We start from the raw sequence: 13,532 nt of genomic DNA on the forward strand, positions 1-13,532 counted from the left end.
GTTCATTTAGTGACCATTCAAAGTTACAACAGCACTGACAAAAGTGACTTATGACCATTTTTCACACGATCGTTGCAACATTCCCATGGTCACCTGATCAAAATTTCAGATGTTTAGCAGCTAATTCATATTTATGATGGTTGTTGTGTCCTGCGGTCATGTGATCATCTTTTGCCACCTTCCGGCAAGCAAAGTCAACCGGGAAGCCATGTTCATTTAACAACCATGCTACTAATTTAACAATTGCAGTGATTCACTTAACAAAAGTGGCAAGAAAAGTTGTAAAATGGGGCAAAAATTCATTTAACAAGTATCTCGTTTAACAACAGAAATTTTGGGCTCATTTGTAGTTATAAGACGAGGATTACCTGTAAGCAAAAATTATGGGGATTGTTAACAACTGATACAGATAAGTTTAGAAAGAATGTACTTAAGGATATTTATCTTTTGGGCTTTGTTTTTACATATAGTAAAATATAACTTTATAACATATAAATAAGCTTAAGTTTTTCTTTCTGTGGTGATTAGTTGTAGGGAAAAAAAATTAGCACGAGGGGGAGGTTTTTCTTGAACTGGTGTGCAAAGGGGGAGAAACTGATTACAATTGTGCTTGAAGAAGCAAGGCGTAATTGTGTACTGCTGTGCCAACGACCAGTTGAGTTTTATTTTGCTATTTAATTAAAAGAAGCTGGGATAGCACTTAACATTTTTATACAATGATGAGATTCATAGTTGAGCAAGGTTGTGTTACACATATAGATGCAATCAGAATTGTCTGTTCTTGTATTTTTTTTTTCTATTTTGGATGGAGAGTGAATGTAGGGATTTTATTTTTAAATCAAAGTTAAGTTATTATTGCAAATGGATTATGAATTAATCTTCCTAAATTGTGGGAAACTGTGGGAAAGAGATCTGGGGAGGATATAAAATAGATTTGAGAGCTGAATGCCTATCCCTGAATTAACCCAAGACTGTGATGATGCCTAGTTTGCCTTTACAATAGATATTGTTGAGTTCATTTCAAACTTCAGCTGTAATTTAACAAGTCTATAGGAACACTTATACCTATTTCTTTGTCAATGATTTACTTTTAGTACTAAATGTGCTGGATGGAATTGGCTATCTAAGGCAGGACATTTTCTACCCAGTGAGAGTAGAATTTATTGAAGAGAACTTAAACAGATCTAGAGCCAAAACTTTATTGGATTTATGTCTTTGTTTTAAGAATCTTTGATGTGTTTTTAGAGAAGAAAAATCTATCCAAGGTAGTTTTAAAAAAGATAATTTATCTAATATAATCCCTTCAGATTATCTGAGGGACCATCTCTTGCCGGTCACATCCACCCAACCCACTGGAGCGGGGAGATAGGAATGTTGTGTCTCCCATCCCTTAAGGAGGTACATCTAGTAGGACCTACTAATAAGGGCCTTCTTCATAGTGGCTCCCTCCCTCTGAAACATTATTGCTCCAGAAATTAGACTGGCTACCACATTGACACTCTTTCATAAGGCACTGAAGATGTGGTTTTGTCAGTGGGCCTGGGGAGCTGTTAAATGATTGATTTGAGTGTGTGTTGTTGCCGACGAGGTGGGTTTTTTTATTTTATTATTATTTTATTTTTACTTTTCATTTTTATTTTTTCTACATTGCGTTTTTATTATCTGTAAGCCATCTAGTTGCTGTGAGCTAATAGGCGGCTATATAAAATATTTAAATAAAATAAATATAACCTTTTAACTTGCATATATTTTGTATTTTATATTTTAAGTTTTATATCATATAGTATGCCTTATTTTAATCATGATGCTTCTGACACGAATAAACAAACATTTATATTCTTTGGGTTAGATCCAAGCTTAGTTATATTTGGAAGAAGAAATGGATTTTGTGTTGATCATGATCCACTAAAACAGGGGTGTCAAACTGCCAGCCCGCAGGCCGGACGCATCATTGGGAAACTACGCCCACCCCATTGCCGGCAATGGCGAAAAAGCTCCAATACATTGTGCGACGTCATGTGATGTCATGAGTTTGACATGTCTGCACTAAAGTGTCTTTCATTTGCACTTACTCTCATCCTGATTCTGGAATATAAATTTTATGTTTGTCAAGCTGAAGATTCTATAGAAATGTAAAATATACCAATTCTCATTATTATTATGCTTGATTATTATGACTTTGAAGTAATATGCAGTATTATCCATATATTGCAAGGTGAAGTTAGTGGATAAAAACTGTGGTCAAAACAAGCTTCTTATAAGCTTAAGATGTGACTCAGAAATTTCAGCCCATGATCTTTACTGTACTGTTTCACATGACAGCACAGACAATTTTGGTGCGGCCTTCTAAGTCCCTGTCTACCACTGATGATAAAAAAAAAATGTAAAGACCTAAAATTCCCATTGTCTAGCTTTGACCCCAGAACTACATTTAAAGTCAAAATAAAACCAGTTTGGGCGACCCAAATCCCCTTTGGCATGGTGACAATCCTAAAGTGGGAGTGGCATGTATCTAAACTGTAAAGGAAATTTCGACTGGTAATGATCCAAAAGCCTGGTATAGTATTACCAATCTCAGCCTTGCTCATTGGTATGTAGTGATTTCACAAGGAATAGATTGCAACATTGCTTTACAGTAAAACTCTGAGCCTTTGACAGTTTTCTGCATTAGATCCAGAGGGGCCGTAATGAAATCGTACTTTTCTCAGTGCTTCTTTAAATAATGTGTGATGTTTCCTAACAGGCCAGGTTCTGTTGTTAGTGTGTAGGTGGTAGAGTGTTCCTGCTGTACTTGGGTTAGGCATGTTGCAATGTAAAAAATCCTTAAGAGGTCTAAATAAAGAGGTTCAGTCTAAATAAAACCTTTTGAACAAAATAAATGACATTGTTTTAGATAGATAGATAGATAGATAGATAGATAGATAGATAGATAGATAGATAGCACATTCCTCTTCCTTATTCTTTTCTTTTTATGTGTCCCGATTTCTAGACATTTATTACAAACATGGGTTTCCAAGTCAGGCTTTTTTCTGTTTTTTTCCAAAGGATTCTCAATACTGGCATATTAACATAAAAAAAACCAGAACATCTCTTAGATTAGATTAGATTAGATTAGATAACATTTATTGTCATTTTTTCCTGTGGTTACAATGGCACATATTAAAAATGAAATTTAGTTGCTTGCTCTCAAAGTGTACACATACATAACATACATTTAAACATCCTATATACAACATATGTATAGACCTACACCCTTATATATAAGTAACATATCAATATTAATCACTGTCCATCTTGAATACATAACGGAAGGAGGAAGTTTTAGAGTTCACAAGGTTAATGAGCCGAGGTGGCGCAGCAGTTAGGGTGCAGTACTGCAGGCCACTTTAGCTGACTGTGTTCAGCAGGTCAGCGGTTCAAATCTCACCGGCTCAAGGTTGACTCAGCCTTCCATCCTTCCGGGGTAGGTAAAATGAGGACCCAGATTGTTGGGGGTAATGTAAATATATATATATACATTGCTTACTGGTGTACACTGCTTAGAGAGTGCTTGCACTTAAAGCGGTATATAAGTCTCATAAATAAATATATAAATAAATATATAAATAAATATATAAATAAATATATAAATAAATAAAACTGTATGGAACAAAGCTGTGACTGAATCTGGATGTTCTGCTTCGGATACCACGGAATCTTCTCTCAGAAGGTAACCAGAAAAACAGGTCATGAAGAGGTGTTGTGTCCCAGACAATCTTTAGGACCCTGATTGTGTCCCAGACAATCTTTAGGACCCTGATCAAGCATTGCTTATATGCTATGTCCTGGATAGAATGGAGGGAACTGCCAATGATCTTTTCAGCTATCCTCACCACTCTCTGCACTGCCTTTCTGTCTGAAGCAGTGATGCTTCTAAACCTGTGATGTTGTATGACAGGATGCTCTCGATCTTAAGGATGAAGTTAAAATGAAAGAGGTTTTTTTATTGCAATGAGTTAAACCATCTCAGAATAGTGGTAATGGGGGGAATAGGGAGTTTATTTTGGTACAACAGAAGCCAAGTATTACGACCAATGTATCATATACAGTAGTTTATATAACACGTTCAAGCCTCAATTCTTCTTTTTTGTTTTCACTTTGGACAGGTTGAATTCTGATTCCTGAGGAAACAGAAGTATCTTCCCTGCCAGTTAACCCTCAATATCCTCATGCAAATCCTTTTCCTCACCCTCTTCCGTCTAAACTGAGGACGTGGATTCCACCACAGCTCAAGCTTTTGCTTTCCAATTTCAGAAGAAGATGGGCTCATTCCGAAAGCCCCGGCCACGTTTCATGAGCTCCCCGGTGCTGAGCGATTTGCCACGATTCCTGGCAGCTCGGCAATCTCTGCAGTTCAGATCTAACTCTGCCTGGAACAGGTGAGAAACATCCTATCAGTGTATATCTGATGTCTTAAGACTTGGATTTAGAGGGGAAAAAGTTGCTTCAGAGTGTGCAGGGACTCTCACATGGCATCTATCAATAGTTCCTTAAAGCAGTGAAGTGTCTTTCAGGGATGGTGTGGTTGTCCTTTGTAGCTGCAGCAGATCCTGGGAAAAGATGCATTTAGTATAAGGAATTGTCCACAGGGATTATGTGTGCACTCAATAAAACATTTTCCCTTTGTACCCAAAGCACTGGAGAGCCCTATTATGTCTTATAATACTTTTCTTCCACCATTACTGGATTTCTCCATGTGTTTGAATTAACAAACTATTTGTGCAATTCTGTGGATATTTCATTAATTGTATATATTTTGTGGGAATAGAACATTTTTCTGCTTTGGTGTGCGAAAGAAAATAGTTTGGATTAAATCTGGTTTAAACTTTTCTCAAAGGCCTCAAGCGAATGAGTGAGTAAACTTGAGTAATTTGTCTGTGTTTGTGAGATAAGATGTTGTGATAATTTAATAATATCCTGGCAGGGATTTTTTCACACTAGAGAGATTTCTGTGCTAGGTGTGTCTAGGTGATTTTAAAATGTGGTTACAAAAAATGTCTTGGAGTATTTATTTCAAGATGATTTGATGGCTGCAGTTAATTCTACTTTTATTGCTTGGTTAACCTGTCATGTTATAATTTAAAGTTCTGCTAAGAAGAAAAAGTTCCAAACATAGTTTGTTGATTCAGATATAGTGGTTATTAAAGTAGTGGTTTAGAGAGAGAAAAGTGAGCTCCCTCAAGGGCATTTGTCATAGTATCAAACAGTGATTCTATGCTGTACAAGTAGTCTTCTACTTATGACTACAATTGGGTCCAGAATCTTAGTCATTAAATGAAATGGTCATTAAGCAAGATGGCATTTCACTCAGTCTTAACTCTCCCAGTTATAGTTGTTAAGTAGCAAGTTGTTATGTGCAAGTTGTTAAGTAGCACGCTGGGGAGAGAGCCTGGGCCTCCCACTACACTGGGAAACCCAGACCCTCTCTCTGTCCTACCATGCCCAGGTCCATTTACTTTTTGCATTCTGCAGCTACTGATTATTGAGGCCACTTGCACCATCCTACAAATGGGCCCCATTCTTTTTTTTTTATTAAAGAGTTTTATAAATTTTACAAAAAATAAGAAACAATACAAAAACAAAAAACAACATATACAAATAAAAAACAAACATTACCCAACAAAACCCCCCTTCCCCCACCCCTACCCAACCCCCCCCTTCCCCCCCCAGGACCTCCCAGAGCAGAATATAGGCTTAATTAAAGAAAAAGTTAAAAAAAATTATAAAAAAAGAATATAAAATAGAAAATATATATATATATAAAGTTAAAAATTATGAAAAAACTATATAATATTTTTTATATCAAATTTAAATTGTATGAATTTAATCCATTTATCCCAAACAGCAAAAAATTTCTCTTGCGTTTGTCCCTTTAAGAAAGCCGAAATCTTTGCCATTTCCGCCAAATGAGACACTTTAAGAAACCATTCCTGCAATGTAGGCAAAGATTCCTTCTTCCAATATTGTCCTACTAACAGCCTCGCAGCTGTTATCAAGTTTAACATCAATATAACCTCCTTTGTGTCACAATCAGTAACTATACCTAACAGAAATAATTGTGGAGTAAATTTTACCCTCCTTTTAAAAATTCTCTGGATATTCCACCATATCTTAATCCAGAATGCTTTTATCTCTCTGCACGACCACCAAATATGATAATAAGTAGCATCCATACAACCACATCTCCAACATTTAGGTTGTAAGTCAGGGTACATAAAAGACATTTTTTGTGGATCAAGGTGCCATCTATAAAACATTTTATAAAAATTCTCCCTTAAGTTCTGTGCTTGTGTAAATTTGACATTTCTCACCCAAATAATTTCCCAGGTGTCCAATGGAACTGGCTCACCAAAATTCTGCGCCTAAATGGGCCCCATTCTTGTGATGGTTCAGAAGGCTCCTTCTACAAATTGCACAGTTTGGAGAAGGGACCTTCCAAATGACCATGAGAATAATGGCCTTTGCTGGCGTTTTTTCCAGATTTGAGATCTGCCCCTCCAGTGCATGCATGGATTTTCCCTCCCCCTATAGAGGGAAGGGGAAAGCCCTTGGTGCACTGGGGGAACAAACCTCAAATTCTCCATTCCCTTTGCTTATCGTTCCCTGCTGGCTTCCCCATTGACTTTCTGGGGAAGCCAACAGAGAAGATTGCAAATTATAATCACATGATGGCAGAACAGTTGAAATATGTTTGTAAATGCAAACATATTACCAAAAGCCCAAAATGCAATAATGTGACTGCAGGGAGGGGGGTTGCCAACCCACTGTAAATGCAGTTATTAAATTATCCTAAATTGAGGACTACCTCTGTGTGAATTATCATGAAATCAGTAACTAGAAACACAGCCTATTTAAATGCCTGAAGTTAATGGTGCAGAGAGCATTTACAAATTGCTGCAGACAGCAGTGATTGATTCTGCTTTCATCTCCCCCTCAAATCCACATGGTCCTAGCTGAGGACTCTGATTGGCTTGAAAGTGGATAGTTTGTACAAATATAATTATATATAACTGTATTAGTGAAAGAACTTATTTTCTTGAATTCTGTTACCTTAGTAAACATTTTTTCATGTTTCATGGGGGGGGGGGGAACCCTGGATTAATTCAGAGACTGTTTCATAATGATTTGGCCATGCAGTCCTACAGAGACAAGTTTTTGCATCTTGTGAAACATACACAACACTTTGTCTGTCTCTTCTTTTTTTTTCTTTTATAAGAAAGTATTCTTTTGCGGTATGCAGTGAAGCACACTGTGTTTAATCTCTGGCCTTTGTGTATGCCTGGAGAAGTCAGAATGCACAACAGCCAAAATTTCCCTAGTGATTTTTGTTTCCAAAGGAGATGATGCAAAAGTCAAGGCAGTGCTCTGAATAAGAGCTGCACAAGGGCAGAAAGAAACAGTGGTGTACTTAATTTTGGCTAGCACCTGCCTGTATTAGTCTCTTGATATCTGTACAATTATATTTCTCTCCACAGCTATGGGCAAAGGAGCCTAATGATCCCATGGGAGGGTGGGGGTGAAATGCAGAAGTCATTTAAGAGCAATTAATCTTCTCCTCTACTCACCAATATATTTACACAGTTCTTGACTGCAGTTTTATTGCTTTGTGTAAATCAGGCTATGACATTCATTATTTATGACTCCCCTAACCTTCTCCTTCTGTTTGGCAGTGTTCAAACAGCAGTGATCAATGTGTTCAAAGGGGGAAGCTTGCAAAACAATGAACTCTACATCCTCAATGAAAATGTCAGGTATGTTGCTTTAACTGAACTGGATTCAACAGCCTTCCTAAGTTGGGGCAAATGTAATGCTGAGAGCTTTGTGCCTTGGCAGTAGCTGGTGCCTTGGATTCCTAATATGCTTCTTTTATTGGCATAGTAAAGGAGAATTGAACCATGGACTCTTTTTATGATGCTAGAGCAGTACAGAAATTCATAAGAAGAAAAAAAAGGTCATATATCAATGATTTCACATGGGAAGCAGGAAAATGAATTTAGGTCCTTCTTCCTCTTGTTACCAGATGATTTCTTGCAGTAGTAGTAGTAGTAGTAGTAGTAGTAGTAGTAGTAGTAGTAGTAGTAGTAGTAGTAGTAGTAATGGATGGTTCAAATCAGAATTTGGCCCGGCTCTTCCTCCAGCAAATTCTTTATATACCACAATCATAGTTAAGAAGTGGCTATCAAAAAGGGTATCTTTTCAAACTTCCTTCTGCCATCATAATATGAAAGGAACTTCAAGATTGGGAAACTGTCACCTGTAAGAATGGCTTATGGTGGTTGGCTGTGTTGTTGTTGATGTGGTAGATACATGTGCTTCATATTTTTAGTGTACAGAGCAATGATGCTATGTGATGGAGCTAGAGATTTTTTTCTCTTGAATTTTTGCAAAAGTTTGAGGGGTTTTCTTTCCCTATCATTGTTCTTCTGCAATAATATATATGTGGTCAGAAAGGAGTAAATTTGCACTTTCTGGGGCAAAGATTTAATTAAGGATGAGAAAGGTTTTATTTGATTTTCTCTACTTTGCTGCTTTGTAAGTTGATATTCTAAAGAAGTGGCATCATAGAAACTGGCCTTGAACAGGGTTTCCTCCTCAGACAGGTTTCTGTCTCTATGCCCCTGCTTTTTCTTTAAAAAAAAAGTTGTGAGGTATTACAACTTTTGCAGTGATGCCTCTACTTCGATGGTTGGTGTTTTTGGAAATGGGATGCAGTAGGTCTGCTCTTCGAAATCTGAATGGAATCTTATTTAGGTACTCAATTTGTGTGTAGGAAAGAGAAGATGTGAAAAAGAATGTGCGTCAGAGAGATCACTATGCAGTAGATGTTAAAATATTGCTAGATTTCAATGTTCAGTTGGGAATATCTTTGTGAGTCCCAGAAGTTTGGATAATGATGAAAACAGGCATGCAATGATCATGCAATGAATTTATTTGAACAGTCTGGTCAGATATATGAGCATAAAAAAGATTAATGTCTTGATGGAGCCAGTTTGGTGTAGTGGTTAAGACGCCAGATTAGAAACCAGGAGACCATGAGTTCTTCAAACCTTAGGCATAAAGCCAGCTGGGTGACCTTGAGCAACTCATTCTCTCTCAGCCCTAGGAAAGAGGTAATGGCAAGCCACTTTTGAAAACCTTGCCAAGAATACTGCAGGGACTTGTCCAAGTAGTCGTCAAGAGTCAACAATGACTTTAAGGCACAAAAAAAAAAAAAAAAACAAATACAAAGGCATGGCAATAGGTAAGAGTTTTCTCTAGGAAATGGAAACAAATGTCAGTTTGATTATAGCTTCAAATTTGATAATCATATCGAATGATCTCCTTTTTTTTTCTTTTTCACTTCATGGCCTTTTATCCTTCAACTCCATGAATTTCTTTAAACATTGTCCATGCCTAAAATGTTTTGACAAAAGATTATCAGTATCCTCCATGCTTCTGATTGATATGTATTCAGTGAGTTAATTAAGAACAGAGCTCTGACATTTTCTCCAGTAGCACAGATTTATGTGACTGATTTGAAAACATCTGTTTAAAGAATGCAGTTTTGGCCATACAATCTTGCTTTGAAAACAGAATGAACCCTTCATAAAGTTTTTTGCTTTTGTATCATCTCAGTAAGATATAGTTCTTCATGCTCTTACAAATGGCTTTGTAAGTTTCTTCTGAAATCAGATCACCCCATCCCCACCCTCCTTTTCATGCTTATGGATAAAAATCTTACTGCTTTAATGCATACCTTAAATAAGAAGCTTGGAAAAGAATGTAGCAATACATTCATTTTATTCTTTGTAAAGGCAATATTTGTTTCTCCAGCTATGCAACTGCCTTCCATGTATATAAACATACGCATATAACTAGCTTGCTTGTGTATAACCAGAAGAGGCAGAAATTTCAATTGGATCAATCAGCTGTCAACAAAACCACCAATTACACCTATTTTAGCGTAATTTCCAGAAGAATAAATGTATTGGTACATCACAGCAAATTTGTGTATTTCATTTTATGTGGATTAAAGTTCACTTGATGCATTGACTAAATTGGGCTCCAGGTCACATAATCCTTCATTTAATAAAGCTTACTTTGGAAGGATGCCTGATTAGGTTTGTTCAATGGATAGGTTAATTGCTGGAGTGAGAAAATGAATAGCAAATGTATTGGGCGAATGCCTGGAAGGTTTTGATCATACAGAATTAGGGAAGGAATTGGTGGTTTTATTTTACATTTCAGTGCATAAGCTCAGAAAGAAAATTTGTTAGTCCAGCGAATGGGATAATTTAAAAAAGGAGGAAAGAAATAACACTGGTGACGAATGGTTGCCCATAATTTGAGAAGCTCTATGGGGTAGAAATTGAGGACAGGAATTCAGAATTCATACAAATCTCATGTATTGAATTAATGTTGGTACTATAAATTACTGGGTACAGCAAGGAGAAAAGTGATGTCAGAACAGAGTCTCAGCTTCATGACACATTGTAATGGGGAGGTTGTGTCGTAGTAGTAATGTACACTACTGCAAAATATTTTTTTAAATTATTATTTTGAAATCATAAGTGGGGTTTATTTGAAAGTTCCATGGGTTTGGTTCATCCTCAGCTTTAATTTCAGGTATTCAAAATTCAAAATTAGTTATACCTCAATTCTGCTTGAAAATATTCAGATTTAAAAAGCAATATTATAGTGATTTACCTGTTGAAATTGGAACTGCACGATGAACAGAAAATGACAAGGGTTTTCTGTACTTGAATATTGCTGAAAATATTTCTTTTCTAGCAGGGTGACTGAACTTCTCTTACAGAATTTTGTAAGGTTTGAAATGATTTCCTTGTGATTATTAGGCATTAAATGTGTGTGGGATGGGACATCAAAGCATTACTAGTTAAGCTGTCTTGAAAAAGTAGAAACCTTGGTTTTGCTTTGCTTTCCAGCCCACTCAAAAATATCTAGGCCAAGTCAGGTCTTACCTTCTTTAGAAATTCAACTTGTTCTTGCTTAATGGGAATTAATGAAGACTAAGGTATTTTGCTATAAACTTTGTCTCATACAAAGTTGTATTTCTAATCCAGACAGTTAACGTGCTACAAGGAATGCATTGTCAGAATGTGATTCTAAATGATTCATGCAAGTGGGATAAATCAGATTAAAAACAAATGAAGCCAGCTTTGGTTAAATCTAATGTTATACCAGCTACAGTAACAGTTTGGTGTTCCACCAACTTAGGACTCTTTGTCTGCTATCGGATGTATCATGGGTAAGCATGAAAGAAATACAATTACTCAATACATAAAAGCCTCAAAGTATCTTATTAGTCACCTATGTATTCTAGAGTTCAGTAAATATCTATTTTTTATTACTATTTTCTGGAAGTGTTTTCATGATAAGTGATCCATTTCTTTCCAGGCAATTGTTGAAGAGTGAGCTTGGATCCTTCATCACAGACTATTTTCAGGTAACATTTAGTCCTTAAGTAGATAGAGGAAAGAATGAAATTGGACTATCTTTTGGTTCAGTCTTTATGCTGGCTTTCTTTTTTCTTGTCCTTTTTAAGTAGCTGCAAGTTCTTAGATTTTGAGTAGAAAGCTGGAAAGTGTTTCATAGCATGATAACAAAGGGTAAAACAACATTGGACAACCTTATTCGCAAAACTGCAAATTGATAAAGTCAGTATTTCTTTTTTAAAATGATAGGATTGTATTACATAAAAACACTCTATTTAAGTGGATAATACTATGAGGATGATTATTTTTCTTTAGAAACTCTTGAACAATTGGAAAGTGGATTTCAGAAAAAGGGTCATAACTAGGGAATTTTCTCTGTTTTTAGCCTCAAAATCCTTCATGGGTGTATGTGTTGCTTAAGTTACAACGTTCACAACTAATGTTTCTCTTCTCCACATTCCCCTCATCATTCTCATTGCAAAACTTATAAGTGGAAAAGTACTTCAATGCCTTATGAACATTTGGGATAAATAATACACCCAATATCTTTTTAGATAATGTCTGGATAATTAATCCAAGATTACCAGGTTCCAGTCTAGAAGACTCTGGAGCACCCTTAAACATTATAAAATTAAAAAAAGGATAAAGATATTTGATCATAAGGCATCCTGAAGAAGTTTCCACAATCAGTCTTTGAAGATATTCCACCTTTTCATAAATACTCAACTGATGGCTTAATACTATCTAATCAGAAATACTTTATGTTGACTCTTGTACCATAGGGTTAATGTATTTCTTCATATTGATTTAAGATCACTTCAATGGTCACTGAGAACACTGAGATCCTTGAGAACAGCTTCTTTTGATGAGTTTTCCTCCCTAGGAATTCATGTTATGATGCTTAGCCTTCCCCACCTTTTTGGAAAAAGCTACCTAAGCAATGACATAACATATGCAGTGCAAATTCCCATTCTTGGCAATTCAATGTGGAATGCATGTTAGATAAGCTGTCAACCCACATAGTTCCAGCATGCTTTAAAATATGTTGTGGTTGTGGCTTTGAAACAGCGAGCAGAAATCTTATTTATTAAACCTTTCAGGGAACGTAGCATTGCTTTTTGAAATCTGAATAGTCTGCAGAGCAACAATAATTCAAACACTGGAGGTGAGGAAATGCATGAGTCAGAATGAAATTATTATGTACCTTTTAACTGATAAACAGCCCTTAAATTTAACCACAGAAAAAGTTTGGGTCTTGTTATCTGTAAGAGTCCAAAAAAATGTGTGCACAAATTCATGGCTGTATAAAACAGCTTCATTAGTGAAAATGAAACTTCTGAAACCAAAATATGAATAGGATGTTTCTTTCGCCCACCTCTATATTGGGAACTTGTTAGATTTCCCAGAAGTAGCCATAAGGATTTCTAAAAAGACAAACTTATAATTTATTCTTTATGCTCAATTTCAGAGTACACTATTAAATGCATTTCTTGTAACAGCAATAATCTATAAAATACTGGCTCAAAGGTTATATTTATATAGTTTGTACAATATATACATAAACAATTGGCACAAAGTTTTCACACACACACACACACACACTGAATTTCACTGTATTTTATTCTTGTTTGAGGAACAGAAAAAAACCCTATAAAATTCATAAACTTACCCAAGCCTAATTCTTGTTAAATATGAAATAAAAATAACTGGAGATTGTAATTCCAGGCAATATCTTGTAGCGTGCCATTTTGTAGTACAGATTTAAACCAGTCCTATTCAGGTCAGATGAATGTCATGATAGCAAATTAATAAATGAATGTTTTAGTAGATTGATTAGTGAGAGACAAATTTAATTGGCAAGATTGTGGGTTACAAGCACTTGATTTTGGTGTTGGTAATGGCATTTAAGGGGGAAGAAAAAAAATTGTTACTTCCCCCAATGACTTGTTTCTGTAATTTAGGCTCTGCTTACTTCTAGATTTTTTTTTAAAAAAATAAGTCACCTAAAACAATAGTAGGATAGACATTGAACAATAAATCAACACTTTTGAAAATCAT

General features: G+C 35.9%; 1 protein-coding gene across 14 annotated transcripts in view; it reads left to right on the forward strand.

The window, feature by feature from the left end:
* The window catches only part of PRR5L (proline rich 5 like), a 73,369-nt gene that overhangs the window by 33,203 nt on the left and 26,634 nt on the right, over positions 1-13,532 (forward strand). For 9 of the 14 annotated variants that reach the window (XM_039329722.1, XM_039329721.1, XM_039329719.1 and 6 more), the window contains 3 exons: positions 4,146-4,418; positions 7,710-7,790; positions 11,437-11,485. In XM_039329722.1, the coding sequence (XP_039185656.1) occupies positions 4,300-4,418; positions 7,710-7,790; positions 11,437-11,485 (249 nt within the window). In that variant the 5' untranslated portion in view covers positions 4,146-4,299. The remainder of the gene's footprint in view (positions 1-4,145; positions 4,419-7,709; positions 7,791-11,436; positions 11,486-13,532) is intronic. The other 5 variants (XM_039329714.1, XM_039329729.1, XM_039329713.1 and 2 more) reach the window with 1 other exon arrangement.

The sequence above is a fragment of the Crotalus tigris genome, unplaced genomic scaffold (genome assembly GCF_016545835.1).
Source record: "Crotalus tigris isolate CLP2741 ecotype Arizona unplaced genomic scaffold, ASM1654583v1 scf7180000024409.848292, whole genome shotgun sequence".
Lineage (NCBI taxonomy): Eukaryota > Metazoa > Chordata > Lepidosauria > Squamata > Viperidae > Crotalus > Crotalus tigris.